This window comes from Poeciliopsis prolifica, unplaced genomic scaffold, assembly GCF_027474105.1.
Source record: "Poeciliopsis prolifica strain line A6 unplaced genomic scaffold, Auburn_PproV2 SCAFFOLD019, whole genome shotgun sequence".
Taxonomy (NCBI): Eukaryota; Metazoa; Chordata; class Actinopteri; order Cyprinodontiformes; family Poeciliidae; genus Poeciliopsis; species Poeciliopsis prolifica.
Window position 1 is genome coordinate 8,964,513 of NW_026562394.1, and position 20,307 is coordinate 8,984,819.

General features: G+C 40.3%; 1 protein-coding gene across 1 annotated transcript in view; it reads left to right on the forward strand.

Moving 5' to 3' along the window:
- med13a (mediator complex subunit 13a) overlaps positions 1–20,307 on the forward strand; it is an 84,859-nt gene that overhangs the window by 20,238 nt on the left and 44,314 nt on the right. The window contains exon 4 of the mRNA XM_055043481.1: positions 8,401–8,569. Coding sequence (XP_054899456.1) covers positions 8,401–8,569 — 169 coding nt within the window. The remainder of the gene's footprint in view (positions 1–8,400; positions 8,570–20,307) is intronic.

The following is a 20,307-nucleotide window of genomic DNA, read 5'->3' on the forward strand; positions in this document are numbered from 1 at the left end:
ACGTCACCGCATCTGGTTTTTAAAGGCGCGACTTGGCACCTGTAATCCCGTCGCACAGATTGCTACGAGATACGCTGCCTCCTCGAGCAGTCGCAGAAGCGGTGACACACACCACAATGACCCAGTCATGAGATGATGTAATACACAAACGCCAGAGTCCAACGAACGCCAACACTCCCCACCACCCCAGGCAAGGATTCAGGAAGGAGAAACGCCACTCGCTCTTTGGAATTCCCAAGCGTTATCGACTCGGACAACCTGTGAAAGTCGGGCAGAAAGATGACATTCCCTACACATCGCCCAGCCGTCAGCATGAACAAAGTGTGTCCAGAAGCATTAATCGGGAGGCTTGTGTGTGTCCCATCCACGGGGTTTGCCAGGCTGAGAGGATGTGCATCAAAGAACAATTAGACACACTTGGTTAACCTTAGCTCTGGAGTGGCGCTGCTTCCTCTCCGCTCGTTTCAGACATCTTCGAAACTCCGGCGCGTAACGGCCGAGATTGATGAGTTGATAAACCCGGACTCGGCTCCTGGGAGGGAAAAAAGTGGCCAATGACTTTTGTGCTTGGGGATCAATTTTCCAGGGCTAATCTCCGGCCCTGCGAAACCACCCTGTGCTTTCCTCTTTTCCTCCCGCTCAATCTCTATCTCCTTCTCCTGGTCTCTCTCTGATGGATCTCTTTTGGCTGGCATAGCGCAGAGACTCGGCCATGCGTGCCGTCTTGGCCTGTGGGTGTAGTCCAGCATTTTTTCCCCCCTCCTCTTCTCTGCTGAAGAAATATTCTTTAATTAGTAATGGAGACTTTTTAAAGAGTGCTCCCTGTCTTTCCTTACAGATAAGGACGAACTGGAGGGAAGAAGAGTGTCTCTTGGCCGGCCTGGGTTCAGTTCCACTGAGCGCCATTGATCATAAGCCATTAATCTTTCTGTTTAATGATTGACTGCTGGTCTAATAGCGTAAACACAGATGAGCAACTTTTAGAAAACGACACCTGCCCTTTCCCACCCCTCTTAAGTTGAAAGGATTCATGGGTCCAGACTAAAAACAAACCATTAAAATATTTTGAATGCGTGTTCTGTAAGGGCATGGCAGATATAGTACTTTTTCCATCCCGGAGACGTGAACGTTCTTTATGGCGCTGCTGTGCTTCTTCTAAGCGCTCTTATAAAGGTCAGCTCATCTGGGCTGGCTTCATAGGAGGCAGAGATGTGAAAGTGTCCCAAGCTTCACCTGAGCCCATAAATCTTTGTCTAAATGAGGTCGCTCATCGTTCAGCCCCTACGCCGTCCGCTTCCCACCATTTTCCACCGTCCCTACCACATGCAGACTCTCAGAAGTGTAAGCAAGCCAGGATCTGAAGCGATCAGCAGGTTTGAAATCTACGTACCCTTTCTTTGCGTCTGTGCATATTGAATTATGCACAGACGCAAAGAATTCAATGCATTTCTTTCATGTGATTGGTTGAGAATTAACATAACTTTTTGAATCTTTTCGCTAATATTTCAAAAGGATTCCAGCTTTGAGCTGTTGCGTACAAACCTTCTAAATTTGGAAACATCTTATTACTGTAGTTTTAAAGAAACCAATGACAACATATCACATTACATCACGTTACATAACAGGCAGTGTTTCCTTCAAGTATTTGATTTACATCGGAATATTTGGCCAAACCCATGCAGTTATACATTAATCAAACTTTTGGTTTTTCATGATTCAATCTTTGGAGAATTGTGATTTATTTTTCCACCATTGCTGTCCTTGCGGGTCCTTAGTTCAAAGTGATGTCAGCACTCGCCGGGTGTAATTCCTGACAAGTGCTTATTCCAGCATTTATTTATTTTGACTTTGAATTCAGGTCAGCTGTGGGACAGAATATTGGGGCCCGGGTAATATTTTTATTTATTTATTTTAAATTAGGGATAATAAAGCCATATGACAATAAAGTTGAAATAATGAGAATAAAGCTTGAATAGATTGAGTCTGTGTTGAAGAAAAAACCCCACATTGACTCTACCAAAGCTGTTATGTCATTAAAACGACTTTTTCTTGCAATCTTAGAATGTTCTTTTATATTCTGGTAAGAATTGCGCCTTTATTCTGCTGCTATTATGACTATATTCTCGTAATTAAACAAATTCTCGTTATCTGGTCTTTATACGCCGCTGTATAACTCAGAAAAGGGATGACTGAAATAAAATCACTTCTTGAAAATATTTTTCCATCATCTATAAATTTGTATTTAGAAAAGAATGATTGAAAAAGGAAATCGGATCTGTTGGGAAAAAACTAAAGATAATATTTTTAAGCTATTGTCTAGGGCTTTGTGCATTGTGCTTGATTTGCATGATGTTTAATAAACAATACCCACAATAAAATTCTGCTTTGGGGGAGAAACAGAGTTGGTAATTTGTGAAATCTTTACTCTGTTTTACTCTATTTGTGAATACAAAGGCGATTCTAAAGTTTCCAAAAAAATTGCACATAGTTAAATGACCTACATTTTCTTATTCATATTAATTCCTGTCCAGCTGATAAAAGCCTGGAAAAACGTTGAATTTGATTTCAGTACTTACCCACTACTCTGAATGAGTTTGGAAAAAAAACATATTAATAGGCATATATGAATGTGTGTGAATGCTTGTGTGTCTCTGTGTTGCCCTGCGATGAATTGACCAGCTCTGGTCCACTGACTGCTGGAGATTGGCACCATCCCCCCTGGCAGCCCTTCAAGGAGAAGCGTGTTAGATGATGGATGGATTATTAGGCATGAAAAAACTTAAACTGTCTAGACATTTTTTTCCCCAGCAAGTGCATGATAAAAATCAGAACTTGTGAAAAATGGTCTTTTATGTTGTAATTATATTTAGAAGATGGCCCATGTCTTTCATTTGCTGCATCAACTTGAAGCTTTTTGTCCCACTTATCAACCAACCACTTTGGTTTTGGTTTGCTAACAGCGAAATGCACTCATTTCACTGCTGTTTTTCTTTTTTGTAGCCTTCATGTCCTCCAAGTTTTAAAGTGAACAGAAAAGTTTATTTGAGACGGTACACTCACAATCGGACAAACAAAACATTGAAATTTCAACTTGTTTCCATATAGCCTTGCATAATAAATAAGCCCCTGATTTTCTTAATTTCGGGAGATCTGTGATCAGCTGATACTTGCATGTTCAACCAATCTTATCCACCGATCTTATCTGCCTCAGCAAAGGTCTAAATACCAGCCTGACAGACCCACCCGCCAGGTGTTGTCTGCATATTTACAGCTAACAAGAGAACACTAGTCACTGTTATCAATCCAGCGACTTTCTTGCCATATTTAGAAACATTTCAGACTTAAAAAAAGCCATTATTGGCAAAATCACAACCGTCAGGTGAGGCATTTTAAAGATCGGTAATCGTCGATGGGCTTGAAAACTGAAATCGATGCAACCCTTGTTTCCATTTAAGCGAATATGTAGAGTTAGTATTTTTGGTAACACTTTATTTGAAGGGGTGTGCATAAGACTGACATTACACTGTCATAAACATAACACCTGTCATGAACATGAAGGAGTCTTCAGGAATGTTTACGACTGTTGTCATAAAGTGCCATTCGGTAAATAATGACACTTTTAAGGCAAAGTTGACTCTTTTAATTGACTTTTAATGTAAGTTTTTATGCAGGTTTGTATAAAAATGTATTTATTTGCCAAATAATACTAAGTTGATACTTTTAATGCACTTTTAATGCAACTTCCAATGCATATTTGCATTAAAATGATCATTATGTACCGAATCACACTTCATGACAACAAACATTCATGAAGACTTGTTCATGACAGATGTTATGTCATGTTTATGACAGTGTAATGTCAGTCTCATGCACACCCCGTCAATTAGCGTTACCACATTTCCTCGACCTAATGTTAGATAACCAGCCCGGGACTTTCTGAATATAACAGATTTGAACTGTAACTCAAAAATGTTTGTACTCAAGTATCATAATATGAGGCAAAGCCGGTACAAGTCTGCCCTGCGATTGTGAATGTGCCCTTTAATATCTCAATTTGACATAAAAAAGGCAATGTAAATAAATATAAAATAAATATAAATACAATTGATTATTACTATTATTGATGCTGTTATAAAAGCCAAGCGCGAGAGGTGTGTAATTTTGAAATGGGAACATTTGTAAGAAACAACTTCATTAAGTCACTGCTGCCTCATCAGGCGTCTTAAGTGACACCCTGGCCCCTTAAAGCGACAATGCATTCGCATAGATACATTTTTCGACTTATGGGAGCGAAAACTTAAGTAGCTATTTAGGCAACCCTCATGAGCTGCCGCATGTTTAGATACTTTGAAGTGGATTAACGATAATGCCAGCTAAGACTTCTGTTGTTTTTTTGTTTTTTTTTTCCTCCCATAGAAGACTAATGGCTGTTGCTCAGGGACTTGTGCAGACAAGTGCAATAAGGTCAACAAACATGTTTGGGGATTCGAGCTTTAAAAGTGTTCTTTTTTTTTTCTTCCTTTTTCCGACTTGGTCGTTTTTCTGTCCCCAGGAAACCTTCCCGCAGTCGTCAGGCGGTGGCCGTGACCGTGACAGAGATTTTTCAGAAGCTATTAAAAATGTAAAAAAAGAAAAACAGAAAACGGGCCCCCACCTCCTCATCCTCTGCCCCTGCAAGTCGCCCTTCCCCTCGGATGTCTGGGTTTATTCGCCTGCATCTTCTGTGGGAAGCGTCGCACAGATATTGTCCTTTCTAATCAGTGTTGTTTTGTTTACAAGAGAACAAAAGCTCGCCCTGAACTGCAGCCTTACTTAGGTCTGTCTGAAGTGGCGAGCGTCGCAGAGGGCCTCGCGCGGCGAACACCAGGTCATTAGGAACATTTGATGCAAACCAGACGCCTTTGTGTGTGTGTTTTTTTAAGGGCTTCTTGTTGCTGAAGGGAGGGACTGAGGAGTCACAGGCGACAGGGAGGGCCACAGAAGAGGCAGATGTGGTCTTGGCAGGGAGGGGCAGTTAGGGAGGTTTCTGCTAGGTTATGACGAAGGGAGGGGAGCGCTGCAGCAAGGCTGTAGGTTTTAAACGCCGGTTTGATGTCTTCCTCATCCCAGACGCATGCCATTTCCCCCAGTCCGTGGACGTTGTCGCTCTCACCGAGTCTGTTTAAGTTTTAGAATCTGGCCCGTCTTCTTCTTCCTTTTCTCCTTCTAATGCATCACGAGTGCCTAGAGGGTTGAACTTTCTTTGCTTGTTGACTTTTTGCCCTCTTGTCTGCCTTCTGTCTCAGGATGGCCGCAGCAGCTGCTAAATCACTTAACTCCGACTTAGTTTAAAAAAAAAAAGAAAAACACAAGCTCTCGACTCTCTGCACGCTCTGTTTACTTCCACTATATCTTGAAAGGTAAATGGCTTTATTCTGTTGTTATTTAGCCGGAGCTGTAAATATTTAATAGGAAATTGCTGTTTTCCTTCCCTTTTCCTGCCTTTTGCACCACTTTTCTGTGTTCCCAGATCTTATCCTTCATGATACGCTTGCATCCGATGAATTAGTATGGGTCCTCTCAGAAATGGCTGTGCACATAGGCCCCCTCCAACCCCCCAAGTCCTCTCTGTTTGTTGGCAGCCAGCCTGAGGTTGCTTTTTTTTCCTCTTTGGTTGTTGGTAAGGGTTTTATGGCTACTTCAAGTCTACTAGAGTTACAGCTGTTATAAAGAGCTTTAGTGGAGTTGCGATAAATGGCTTCTTTTGAAACACAAAGCTGTTTTTATTTTCATTCTGCTATCCTTATGAAATATCCGATCTCTCTAATTAAATAGATTTAGCTAATTTCTTCTTATCAGGGTTTAGACAGTTTGGATGATTTGGAAACATGGTGAAATTGTCATAAAAGATAAAGTAAAATTTCTAGTCTGGTTGTTGTTTTTCTCCCCCTGCGGCACTAGAAACCATTGGGTTCCTGTGCAGCGTTTTATGCTTTATTTCTTGCCTTCCTTTTGTCCTTGCAGTGATTTTTGCAGGTGTTTTATTTTCACACCTGACCCTGATAAAACTATCTGCTGCAAAATTTCTGCTGCTTTTCATGTTTATATATGGGCTTGAAGAGAATTCAGCTTGTTGTAGTCCAGAAGAGTCTGAAATGGACAGTCGTTCTCTCTGGTTTTAAATGCTGTGCAGCTGGAAGGATTTTTGTCCTTGCTTTTAAACTTTTGGACATGTGTGACCATGGCAAACGTGTATAACGTTTACAAATGGGAGTGGTTGATTAGCATCTCAAAATCTAAAACAAGATCTAAACCCCAAATCCCAGAGGAATTGATCAGGTTTCCCAGTAACTATTGTGATAAGCAATAACATTTTTATTTTGAGACCATTTTCCAATAACATATTGATAATGGCATGATAATGCAAGGCCACGCTCTCACAGACCAGCAAACTTTAACTGGAAGACATTTTAAATATCCAAAATTAAACACCACAACCAAAAACAATTGACAAAATGGAAATAAAAACCACACAACAGAAAAAATGCATAAAATTGTTTGAAAGTTCATTGATTACGATTTGATTAATCGCTCATTGCGACAGGCGTAAGCCGGACCAAAGAGCAGAAGACTTGATTTTCAAAGATGTAAACAACTGTAAGCAACAATGGAGTGGTGTCAGAATTTAGCGGTTGTGCGATTTCTCTTTCATCAGTTACCATGAGCCGTGTCTCCCGCTGATGGTACTTTTTGTTTGTTTGTTTTTGTTGTATGCCCTTTGCTATGCTACCCTTCCTGCTTTAGGAGCGCTCTCCGTTCTGCTTCCATTCGCATTTGCATTCAACCAAACTGGTTTGGTCCACATGAAAGTTTGACTACACACTCTCACTCCTCCTCAAATGAACCGGACGTTCTAGACAAATGAACTGTAGTTTGGTTAAAGCGGACTTAGCAGATCTGGGATGAATTCAGCCTCAATTTCTCTTTGGCACAAATAAAGTATTTTTGGATGGACTCTCTTAGATATTAGTTCCTTCTAAATATATCCAATTGTCACATTTAATCAGCAGGCGGTGGGTTCATTTAATCAGTCAGTGAAGCCGATGAAGTCACTTCTGGGCCATCTTGTGCCTCCTCGTCGCTCTCCGTACTTATTATGCCCAAGCTCATGCGGAGTCGGCGCACTCGGGGAGATGTTTGCTGCAGACTTGACTGAAAGGAGCTTAAGTGCTGTAAGATGTGAGCAGTGGCTGTTAATGAGATTAGACCTGCATTCAGGCCAGCGCAGAATGTGATTCAGAAAGCAAGACTGATACGGGTCTAATGGCACACTTCTTTATTGTGAGCAGCAAGGCAAGCGCTCGCTGTTTCCTTTCTAGCCTGTCGTACAAAATAATAGTTGGCTTTTTTTCCTTCTTCTTCTCCTTTCTTTGCACAATGCAAAAGATGCAAGTTTAACTGGAATCTTGCTCTGTGCATGTTTCTGTTTAATGGCTTAGCAGCACTAGTCTGGGAACAATACCTGGGCTTAAACGTAGACTGCTTATGCAGCATTTTACAACATCACTTGGTTGAAGTACAGCATCACTGATTGACTTAGGTTTGCTCTGCTTACTAAAGTTCTCATAACTAAAAGCAGAATGCTACTCAACCTTAAATGTTGTGCCCTTCTTAAATCATCTTGTATTGAGACCTCGGTGCTTAAAATGAATGAGCAGCAGGGTTTCTATCCAGCCTCTCTGAGTCTAACTGAGCACTTTTACTATCATTTACATGGCATCTTCTTGTGATGCCATGTAAATGGCAGCGTTCAGGCTCACCGTTTTGCATTTGAGGAAACGGGCCGTTATTTTCATGGTGTCCCGAACATCACGCTCGACAGATTACAGGAGTTTTTATCGGCGTATTGGGCCATAAGAATGAAATAAATAGACAAAATATGCATGTGTTTTACTTGCTTTCGCTGCTGGAAAACGCTGATCTCGTATTGCTTCTCTTTGTATTCCACCAAAATCTATATAAAATGAGAGTTTGGGATGAGCATTTGTGTGTGTGTATGTATCATTCAGTGGCACTTTAGGTGTGCTATACTGGTGCAGTGTCATTAAATACATTTGTAATGAAGTATTATGTTGGTTTAAAAAAAATACAAATGTTTCAAGTCAATTCAGCTCTGTTTATATGCATCGACCGATATTAAACTTCAGATATCTGTATCAAAAATGAAAAAAGCGGATCAGTGCATCCCTAATCTCAAACCGGTAGATCAATATCACACCCTTGCCACATCAGCATAGTTCAGCTGTTCTTCCTGCCGTTTTTGTTTTCCGTGCTCTTAAGCCGAACTTTGTTTGTCTCGGTGATTTCTTACGAATGGGTAAAGTGAGAATCACCGCTCTTTTTGTGTTTCTCTTTTCCCAGCCGAGGACGACGACCAGTGGGAAAACGGCCTCTCCTACGAGTGTCGCACTCTGCTGTTCAAAGCCATCCACAACTTGCTGGAGCGGTGCCTCATGAACCGCAGCTTTGTGCGCATCGGCAAGTGGTTCGTCAAACCCTACGAGAAGCACGAGAAGCCCATCAACAAGAGGTACGCCACAAATCCCTCCGCTCATCTGTCTTTTTTTGCCTTGCTGCTGTTTAAAACCGTATTACGCTCATTAATGTTTGGCTATGAAAGCAACATTCCCTGCTTTAAAAATGTCCTGAAATGGCAGATCATTTTGAAAATATTCAGTGCTCTTCATAACTCTTGTGATATTAGAGTTTAAATATTGGCCACAGAGGTGCTTTAGTGGCCCCATTGTCTGCCTCATATCTTCCCTGTTACTCTGAGAGCGTGTGCAGCTGAGCCATCCTCCTTCTCGCAGCTATCTGCTGAGCTGGATTTCTTACAGTCAGTGTCTGGTCTTATAGATAACAGATGCAATACTTGTGTACTAAGGAAACTGTGGCCATGGTGGCTTTTCTTTCTTTCTTCTTTCGTTTTCTTTATTTTGTTTGCACTTGCTCTTGACTTCTCCCACTCTAGAAAAAATTCAGCTTGTTGTCAAAGATGTTTTTAGGTTGTTGTTTTCAAGATTTGTAGCTGCACCTGATGCCGCAGGTTTAATACTTCTGTAACGGTAACACAATAGAGTTTACAGAACGCCTGTGAATAAGAGAGAGTAGAAGGAGCTGTACATGCTGCTGTTTACTGTTTAGCTCATAATCTGCCTGCATCGGAGTTTATTGTTTGAATTCTTGCTTGATTTTCCTTTGACTGTTTTGAGAATGTCATAATATTAACATGATGGTATTAACAGGCTTGTTGTAGGGATATAAAACTAATTGGATGACTTTTACCTTTTTATATTTTTTTTGTGTATGTATTTTCTTCAGCGTTTTATGTCACTGACACGAGACAAGTGTCATAATTCTGCATCAAAAGAAGCCAGATGTGGCAAATCCAGACATAAGCATGGCTGAAAATGATAATTATGTGTCAGTAAAACACATCGTCTCCCAATCCCAACACTCTCAGCTCTGACTGCACATCTAAGCAGACGTCTCTGCAGAAATTGCGGCCAACGTGCCACAAAATGACGTTGCTAGCGGTGCATCGTCTTGATTAGCTTCCATTGTTTTGTTGTGATCTTGTGACAATCGTGTCGGCTCTTAATAGCTTTTAAATAAAGTTATTTTATGGCCGTTTACAGCAGCGCCATAAACGGTGTGCAGCCGGGTGACGTCAAGAGTCGCAAACCGTTCACACACAATTCTGACTGTGGTTGCATTTAATTAGTTCTATGAATAAACACAAAAAAAAAGCTGAATGGGAATTGAGCATCTAGATGTGCTGCATGAACTAAGCCTGAGACATGTTACTCCTTCTTACCTTCAGCGCTTCCTTCCTTTTTTTTTCTTCTTGTTTTCTTCCTTTTATGCTTTTTTTTCCATATGTGCTTCGGTCGATTCTTCCTTCCACTCTATATCAAACCAGACCCGGATGGAAATATCAGCATAATGAACTCTTGTAAACATACTGAAGTCTGGCAACTAATTGCTAATTTAAGTTGGCAAAACTAAGATAGATTAAAAGATGAGCGGCAAAAGCAAACAAGGCGGATTAGCGGTGTTTACCAACAGCTGGTGGTGTCGTTGATACTGTGGAATATCCTCGAGCTTTTGGCCTGACGTTCAGAAGCTGTGTTTAGACATAGGCTTCTTCAGATTTATTGCAGAATTGACTAGTGGTGATCCTCTCTGCTCACAGCGTCACCAGGATGGTTCAAGTTGCAGCATTCAATTTTTCTTTCGAATGACTGAAGTGTTTTTCAGTTTTCAATGGAATTAAGATGTGAAAAATTTTCTGGTACTCTGCTAATCAATAAACTACGACCGTTGGCATGCAGGATTTTAATCTCCACAGAATTTTGCTGACTCTGTGGAAGTTTTTCCAAAGCATCTAAAAACATTTGTATTTTCCCAGGCTTTTATGTCTTGATTTTGTTGAGCTTCTTCTGCTGGTTTTGTGATTTGTATGGGTTTTAAGGTTGATTTTTTTTTTTTTATTTTATTTTATTGTACAGCGTATTGTGATTTCATGTCTGTGAAAAGCGCTTTATAAATACATTTTACTTACTTAAAGATCTTTTGTGGTCCTGCTGAGTGGAAGTCAAAAGTCCTTCAGTCATAACACAAGCACCTGTGCGCCTTTTGGGCTCATCTGTGTTTTCCTCCATTTCCTTCATTCAGATTCACAGTTCAGTAAAATTCCATCTTGGGAATTGTTTTAACGTATAATCCAGCCTGGTTTTATTCTCAGCTGTAAACAGGGGTTCTTTCTAAAAGGGATATTTGTTAAATATCTTAAGTGAATAATTGCCGACTGGAAAAACACTTTCTAACTTTAACAAGCATGTTTAAGCCCTGTAGGCTTTTTTTCTTTTTTTCTTACCTATTTGTACTGATTACAGAAGGCCCCAGTGAGGAAAAAAACAAAAACACAATGATCTTTTCCTTTCTCTGGAATTCACAGGCCACCCTCTGTCAGTCTGGTTCGCTCTCTCTCTCGCTCTCTCTCTGTTTTTCTCTCTCTCTTTCTCTTGCTCCCTCTCTCTCTTTCCGCCCTCCTCTTCATCCCCCTCTGCTATCACAAAGCAGACTGGGCAGGTTATAAATAGTGGTGAATCTCTGTTGTTGTTGAGGATGTTTTCCTCCTTCCTTTGGTTCGATCCACTGTAACCACAACCACACCGGCTTTTTCATAATCAAAGAACCACAAAGATACGACAGAAGATTCCCTATTGACTTTTTAATCAGTTGGTTATTTTAACGCTAGAACTAACAAACTGATAGTAAATTAATTTATACTTCAAAAAATGTTAAACCCTAATAAAATATGTTTAGAAGGTAAAAAAAAAAAAGAAGAGCTTTTTCTTTTATCTGTTGCTCCGGATAGACAGAGTTAAATCCACTTCTGTGCACGTTTAAAAAATGCAGAAAAACTCTGTCAGTGGAATGTTTCTTGTAGAAGTAGTAATTACAAAGCCAGTTAAACTGGCAGGGCTGCTGAATTTACACCGTGTCCCAAATTATTATGCAAGTGATATTTCCTCAGATTTTCTGAAATGGTCAATGCAAATGATGGTCAGCATAATTTTCAAGTCATGAACTATTACAGTATAAACCAAATTTTACTGACACACAATGCCATCTATGAATTTAATAGCACAACAAAAAATGTAATCTTTATGACACTTAAATCCAATTTGCATAATCATTTGGAACACAGTGTAAATAGACCGCTGAGATTAAGGGTGGGCTGGGGGCACACCGTGAACATTACAATAAAGGAGTTATTCAAAACTACTTGTGGCAACTTTTGAGCTTTATTGGTGTTAATTTTGGAAACAATGTTCTGTAAGGCTTCTATATTTAGCTACAAAATCCATCTGTAACAAATGTTTTTGTTACCAACTTTTCTGCTCCTAGCAGTCACTATGTTATTAAAGCTTTAACTGTGTGCTCATGAGAGATTGAGATGAATAGTGAATTGTCCTTTATTATTTTAGTTAGAGTCTAAAACATTGGACATTTAAAAAAAAACAAAAAAAAACTTTTATTAGTGACAATCATAATTACGTTCATTTAGGATCACTAGATGCAATAGCTGCCTCTCAGTGTAATTTCAAAATTGTAAAATATTTCTACTTCCTTCTAACGGGCTGCTGACGTTTTTACATCCTTTATGCTTCCCGGTCGTCACTTTGATGCTATGAAACTTGCCGGAAATTGCCAGCACTGTAAACAACCATCCTCCTCTTCAAAGTTAATGCTAATTCAGGACTTGGAAGTGTGGCCAACATGGCCTGAATGGCTTTGTTCACTTCCTCCACTGCCATTTCTAAAATTACAGGCAAACTACAATTCTAAACAAAAACCAAAAAAAAAATGTAGAAAATGTATTTTATAGTTTTCAACTTTTCTTTCTGTTCACTGATTGGCCCTGTTGAAAAATCAACCAGAGGGACTTTTAAGTGAACGGGAGAAAGCCCAGACTGTAATTTAAGCTAGATATCCCCCCCCTCCCCCTGAGCGGAATAGCACACGAAGGCAACGGCCAAGCTAACTTCCTGGCAGTTGAAAGCTAAAAGTACAAGAATACAAAAAATACAGCAACTTTTCTGTGTTCCAATTGTCTTTCCGTTTTCCTGAAAAGCTCTTCGTTGCTCCTTGTCCCAGTTAAAGCTATAAGTAATATTATTTTTGTTTGTTTTCATCGACCAATAAACTTTAATTTTGTAACGAGCACTGAACACGGGAACTGGAAGATATTTTAAACATTCAAAATAAAACCCAACTACTAAAGCCATAAACAAAGTGGATTATGAAGATAACTTGTGATAAACAAAATTTTTCTTTAAAAAATATTAATCGTCAGAATGGATATTATCGAGCTCTGTTTAATTCATCATACGATGAATTGATTTAAAGACTTATTGGGACAGGCTTATTCATATGGAAAGTCTGATATCACTATTGAATCTCAGCCGCCCCGGTGGAGCTTTAGACGCTTCTGTCAGATCTTTTTAAGTTTATAATAAAGCAAAGAACATCTCCACACCGAAAAAAAACAGCTTTATATTTTTTATGCCTGGCTCAAAAGCTTATTGACATACTTGTAATGCTGACCTGATTTAACCTGAAAAAGGAGAACGGTATTGCAGAGATTTATTGAAGTCCCCAGCAGTAGTAAGAGAGAGAGAGAGAGAGCCAGCAGGTCTGCTTCTTCCTCAGAGACTAGCGAACTCATAAAATGAGAATCGGTTTAAAACTGTGAGGAAGTCCTTCACTTGTTGTCCTTAAAAAAACCCTTCTTGACGGTACATTGATTTAAACGCACTGTACTGTGACACCTCTTGTTCCTCTTCTTTAATTTAGATTCACACAGTGAATTGACTGCCTAAAACAGCTTATCATTGCTTCACCTCCAAACACGTTGTCTCTCTTGTTGAAGGCCAGGCTGGAAGCTGTTTTGCATTAGCCTGCTCTCTAAACCAATTTGCATTTCATATCTCTGTTGGAATTCAGCCACTAAACTCTGAGAATTTGTTTGTTTAATTAAATTCTTCTGAACCATGCGGCGCTTTAAATGTCTTAAACAAAAACACTTTCAGTTGGGGATTCCCACAGAGTGTTTTGGTAGATTTGACGGTTTTTTTGGTCAATACGATTTCAATTTGTGCTTAAGGTCCGACGTTATCGGATTTACTTTAAGGACCCGAATATACCGGAGAAGAAAAATGTGCTGTAGGTTCTTTAGATAGAGGATACATATTGAATGAAGCAAAAACTGAAGAACTCAAAATATAATCTCTGTCTATATGTTGAAGTGCATTTGAGTTTGATCACACTTTATTGTGCGTCAAAGTTCATGCTGTTGATTCGTTAAAACAAAAATTCTTTCTTTATGCCTCCGTTCTATTTCTGTGGGAAAACTGTGGAAATATTTGACATATATTTCCAATGCTAATTAAAAAAAAAAAGACATTCTGATGTAAAGTAATAAGTCTGGAAAAGTCTGAAATCTTCATGCTAAAAATGTGTGAATTGCTGAGGGATTCTGATTGGCTGTGTCCAGTCTCTGGTTGATCGACCCAGAGCTGCTTTGCATTGGTTTTGAGATTCAAAGATTGTGATTTAAATTAGGTTATTTAAAAAACACATTTTCATTAAGTTATATCAAAAAACTGAAAGGCATTGGAGGGAAAACCCTTGGAGTTATCTTCTTTGAGCTCAACTTAACTATGAACACTTTTCTGTATTTACTCATGTTGTTCTCTCAGGTCTGACTTCGCGCAAACGCTCTGCTTTTCCCCGGTAGCAGTCGTTGACCTCAGTCCTCGGTTCTCACTCCCCACTTGTTCAGCAGCTAGATTTGACAGCAGTTCAAGAACGTTCTTGTGCGAGCCTGCAGGGGGAAGACACTCGATACCCCGCTGCTCCTCTTACAGCTCTGGCACAGCATCCAAAGCCGCCAGTTGGTGGCGGCTGCAGTCACCTCACAACCTCGACCCCTGACCTCAGCCGTAGCTGGCCTGTAGACCCTTACATCATCCCTCCTGTCCAAATCTTGACACATTTTTACCACGATGGCAAACATTTTTCATCCGATTTTAATATTAGTTGAAGTTGATGATGAAAAAAAAAACAAAAAAAAAACACAATATAATTGTCTGCCTGTGTGTTGATACAGCTGCAGGTGATTCTCTTTGTCTGGGTTTCAGGTTGGCTGTTTCTGTGAACCCTCCTCTGCTGGAGACATAGAGAGGGAGAGAGAGCACAGGGGACGGTGGGAGTATGGGAATGAGAGAGGGAGAGCTCCTTTCCGTTGTCATGGCAGCAGGGAAATGCACCCTGGGATGGTGTGTTTCCAAGGTGAAGCAGGATGCTCGTGGTCTATTGGCCGCCTTCAGGCACACCGACTTGTCGGCTTGTTCCTAATTGGCCGCATTAGATAAACCGAGAGCAACATTAAATCCCATCTGCTTTGATGTTTTAGTTCGATCCGGACAAAGAGGACGGGCTCGGCTCCGTGCATCCGTGCCGGATCCGTGGTGTATTCCAGGGAATCCTCAAATTGCTGCTGTGCACTATTTAAATACGTTTAGTCTGCCGTTGTTTTTGTCTAACTGTGCGCGTCATTAACAAGTTCAAGCTGTTACAGAACAAGGGCCACTCTGCGAAACAAGCTCCCCAGAGGGGGCTGATTTATGTATAAATGCGAGCTATATGTACGCATCCATAAACATGCGGGACGCTTTGATTGCCGCGGAATGTCGCGAGGTGAACGCGCCGGTTCACGGACACATAGAGCGGCGGTCGGATAAGTAGGACAGAGCAGGATAAAGGGCCGCTGCCTCCACTCTGGGGCTAAAGCGCTAAATTTATCTCCTCGCTGCACAACACAAACACAGAGACAGGTCGTTGGACGTCCGCTAGCCGCTCGCCGACAAGTCAGAGCACCAGGCCGAGACTCGATTGATCAGTTGTTGAAATAATCTTCAACCAATTTTGTAATCGATTAATCATCAACTGGAATAAACAGACTCAAAAGAGGCAACTTTCTCAAAGAGGAACACACTGAGAGCAAACAAAAAGTGTATGAAAATGTACACATTTTGGATTTAAGAAAAAAAAAAAAACTGTCTGTAAGTAAGTTCTACACAAGACTCACCAAATGGCAGTTTTGGCTTCACCACATTCAAATAAAAAATTAGTTTTTTAGGAAGACATATGACCTGGAGCTCAACCCTGTTGCTAGGGAGACAATTTTCCAAACATAAATATGACTTGTAAATGGAATCAAAATAGTTTTTGTCCATTAAAAAAAAATGAAAAAATGATTTAGCTGCTGTACAGTTATATATCACTGCTGTTTTATTTATACCTTTTTTTCTTGATTCACAGTTTGGAGTTAAAGTGAACTCCTTAAGAGATTTATTCAAGGCGGCAGCAGAGCACAGGGCCAAAGGAAGGTCTGAAAAACTCGTCATCGTTAATCCATCAGCTGTCACTCCCTTCTGCCCCGCCCCTCCCTTTTCGTCGATCCTTTTCTAAGAAACCGCCATTCCGGCCGTAGTGTCTTAATCCAGAGGTTCAGACAGATGGTCGCATTTAGCGCTAATCCCTTTTTGCGTTCTTTTTAGGCCCCCCATCTCCGGCGGCACGTGCAGCGGGCCACAAATCTCGGAATTGAGGCTGCGCGAAGTGATCTGTTGCAAACCGATAGCAAGTTTCAGTTTCAATTCAGAAAAATGCAAAACCAACTGGAGGGCTGCGGCAAAATACCGGCACGTCATCGTGCCTTCTCCACTTCCTAAGTGCGAGCGGCCCAACTCGTGGTTCATGCAGTATTTATAACGGTGAAGTGATATTGATTGTGTCATCAGTAACCATTTGAAATGTGCAATAGAGGCAGATGTCTCTTTGAAGAAGCATGAAGACTGTTTGGTGTCTGTGGAGCCCTAACAAATAGTTGTCTTTGAATTTAATCTGTGAAGCACAAGCTGAACAGATTAATTGTGGCTAATTAACAATTATTTTACAACTCGTGAGGTTTTGTCACCTAATGGCTTTTGAATAACTGCATGTTTTTATACTTCCTCTTAAATCTGATTGTGACCATATCACATCACTAAATAACAATATTCTAGGGTTAAATTAGAGCCTGATTATTCTGTTGATTCTTATTAATCACGTGATCTGAAAACAAAATTGCCAAACTGCAGATTCTTGATCTATTACTTAGATTGCGTATTTCATACAATATTAGGAATACATAGGAAATGGCAAAAATAATAATTAAATTCCTTTTTTTTATTATTTTTTATTATTATTATTTTTTTTCCGCTCTAATGCAACAACAGCATTCCTGTATTGTGTACGTGATCATTTGTACATTTGGCTAAAGTTGCTTAGACTTGGAGTTTGGAGTTTTTATTATTATTTTTATTTTATTTTATTTTTTTACATAACTTGAACCAGGTGAAGCTAAAAATGCCACTTGAGGAGTTTTTTAAATCATCTTAAATGCGAAATGTTTTTTTTTCTTTTTTTAGAGTTTTGGTTTACTGAATGCCCACAGTGTGTAATTCTTTCTCAAATGTATCGTTTTTCAGTCTGTGTAGTTTAGGGATTAATTGATTTCTAAATTATTTGAAATCAAACAATTCATCGGATTAGTCGTGATTAACCGATTACTCCAATAATCGATTGATCACGGCTAATCCGATTAGTCGCTTCAGCCCCAGTTCAAATGCATTCATTACCAGGTTGACGTTCCCATTCTTTCAGACGCCGCTCCGTCAGACTTGTGATTTTATTGCAGAACGGATTCGTCTTTAGAGAAGGAAGATGTTTCTCTGACTGAGTCAGGAACGTTGTGACTGACAGCAGGGGCTTCAGAGACGCCCCCGGCGTGTCACTTTGTGTGGCTGGAACCTGACCCGCCGTCAGGGTTATGTCAGAATCATCTTTATTCAGCTCCCGCTGCAGCTCTGTGTGGTTGTGATCCGCTCACTCTGGATCAGATTCCTCATCCGTTTTTCTTTCTTTTTTTCTTTCCCCCTTTAATTTATTTATTTATTATTTTTTTCATGAACATGTTCTGTCTATGCCTATTTCTCTCTCCCTTCCGAATCTAATCTGACGTTTATAAAGTTTCTCGGCCTGCTTCCCATCTGTGGGAGAAGGAGATCAATTCAACGTAATAGAGTTCTACATGTGGGGAAAGTGGCGGGCTTCAGAGATTCAGCCTCGCGTTGAAGTGTAGGCTCGAGCGCTAGCTGCTGTGTGTTTTGGTGTCTCTGTGGCAGGAGACTGAGCTGTTGTTTCCCAGCGGTCAGACGGCTAGACTGGAGGAAAGGTGATATCACCCGCTTCTCTGCCGCTTACCTGCGCTCAGCTTGTTTTCCCCCCTTCTGATTGTGCTTTGGCTCTTTAATGCCACTGCAGTGCCGTGCAAAGGTATTCAGACGCCGTGAACTTTTTTTTATTTATTGGGAGCAAATAAAACGGTCCAATTTTTTTTCTCTTTTCTTTTGTTTCGATTTTTTTAAGAAGTATGTTGTTTATCGCCGATCCCAAACATAAAAAGGATTTTGTATGTTTGCCGTGTGAAAAGAGAGCCATCTACTTTTCAAACCCTTTTGGGCTCATTTGAGCAACTTTATTCTCGGCTGTTCACAGGATTTGGATCACTTTCTTTCAAAACGCTTCAATGAATTCAATAAAAGCTGATTTGAGTCGACAAATCAGTGGACTTTTCAGTGAAAGTCTTTGGATCAATGTGGTTCTGCTTATTACAAGAGCTTGGTTATAAGAACATGGACATTTTGTGTTGCACTGAACACTTTCCGCTGTAAGAAAATGATGTTAAAAAATAGAGATGGGCAACAAAGTTAGTTGCCCATCTCTGTCATAAAACAAATCCTGGAGAAGTCACTCGCATGTCACAAGGCAGTTTGGAGGACTGATCCAACAGTAGATGTGCACTGATTGCAGTTTTTTGACCAATCACAGATTTTTAGTAAACCTGATATGGTGGTGCCAATTATTTTGTTTGTTTGTTTGTTTGAAAAGTTGCTAAATATTATGACAACATTGCTAACCTGGCGTCAGTGCACGTGCAGACCTGACCTGGTGGGGTGGGCCAGTCAATCAGCGCTCTCTCAAAAGGGCACAGTGGCTGATTTTCAGATCTTTGCGGTGGTAGATAAAAGTTGTCTACATTCAGTCTTAGTCTTACATTCACATGTCTAAAATAAGGCCTTAACTGTGTATATTTATGTTGCCCTTACATTAATTAATCACAGGTCTTAGCAGGACTATTTGATGTAGTTTTTTTCTCGGGGGACTTATCTGTCAGGGAAAAGTCTGAGTCGCACGCAAACGTCTTCATTGACTTCTGTCACTTGAGGCTGTGGAGGCTACTGGCTGCTGATATATCCCTGTTAGCTTGCTAGCTTTTTTCCTCAAATACATAAGTGAACATTTATTGGCACTTGGCTGGCTAACACATGCAGTGTGATGAGAACAAAGCCAGGATCACAGTTGCTGCTACGCTTAATTATAATGCAGCAAATTCCCCCAACCACCCATTATATTTATAGATTTTTTTAATTTTTTTATCTTAAAGTTCATTCAAGGTGGCATTAAAAAGAGTTAAATTAGACTCGCTGGTGCTCTGAAGATAAGATTGGTGGATAAGATTTGTTTCTCATTTAATTATCGACCGCTCTCCTAAAATTAATAACATCGTGGACGATGTTATTGGTGCAGCCTTACCCCACAGTTATGTTTTTCAGGACGTCCGTGGATCCTGAAATTCACGTCTAAAACATATGCCTTAAAATGTCTTAAATTAATTTTTAAATGCAAAGCCTTAAATATGTTGATCATAGGTCTTAAATTCTGTCTCGGCAGGCATATCTACTTGGATGTTCTATGTTTTTTTTCCTACCAGACTTTTCTGTCAGGCAAAAGGCTGAGCCACATGCAGACATCTTTATTGCCACTGTGGCTCACTGCTAACATTTTGCTAGCTAGCTTTCCAGCTTTCGTTCACAATGGTCTCAAAATGTTTTACATTTCAGTTGGCGGCTGAAATGTAAACCAGCACCACAAATCAAAATCCACGTGATAACTGATAAAAGCCCTAACTTTGCATTCCATGTGGAGCCACTACTAATTCCTCCGGTTTAGTGTGTTGTCTTATTACTGCAGCACATGATTAGTCAAAAACACATTTCCACACCCCTGATCACTGTGACACGCCGACACCAGTGGCAGATATTTACAAACAAGGCAGGAAAGACATTTAAAAAATGGAGCAGTCTCTTTTTATTTTTTACTTTCTTTCTCAAAGGAAGAGGACTGAGGAAGTGTACATGAGCAAAGCGGAAGGTCAGTTCTAAGACCTTACCCGGCCAAGCCCACCAAACATCTGTGGAATGCTGCAGCTCCGCCGTCCGTTCCTCCTCAAACACCGTTTCATTCACCTCAGATCGACTTGTGTTTTACCCGTTAAAAGTGTGAATGACACAGGAAGCCAGTGGTTCATGAGAACTGTTGCTACTTACAGATTTCTGTTTTCAGAACACGGCCGCAGCTCTTTTGAAGCGTTTTCCTTTTTTTTTTTTTTTTCCATTAAATCACTTTCTTTCAAGCAGACACAACCAAGGGAAACAAAGGCGGCATGTTGAATTCAGCGCATCCCTTTCAGCTGCTGATCATTTCCAATGTATTTTATTGAGATATTGCTGTACGCGATACGTCAATTAT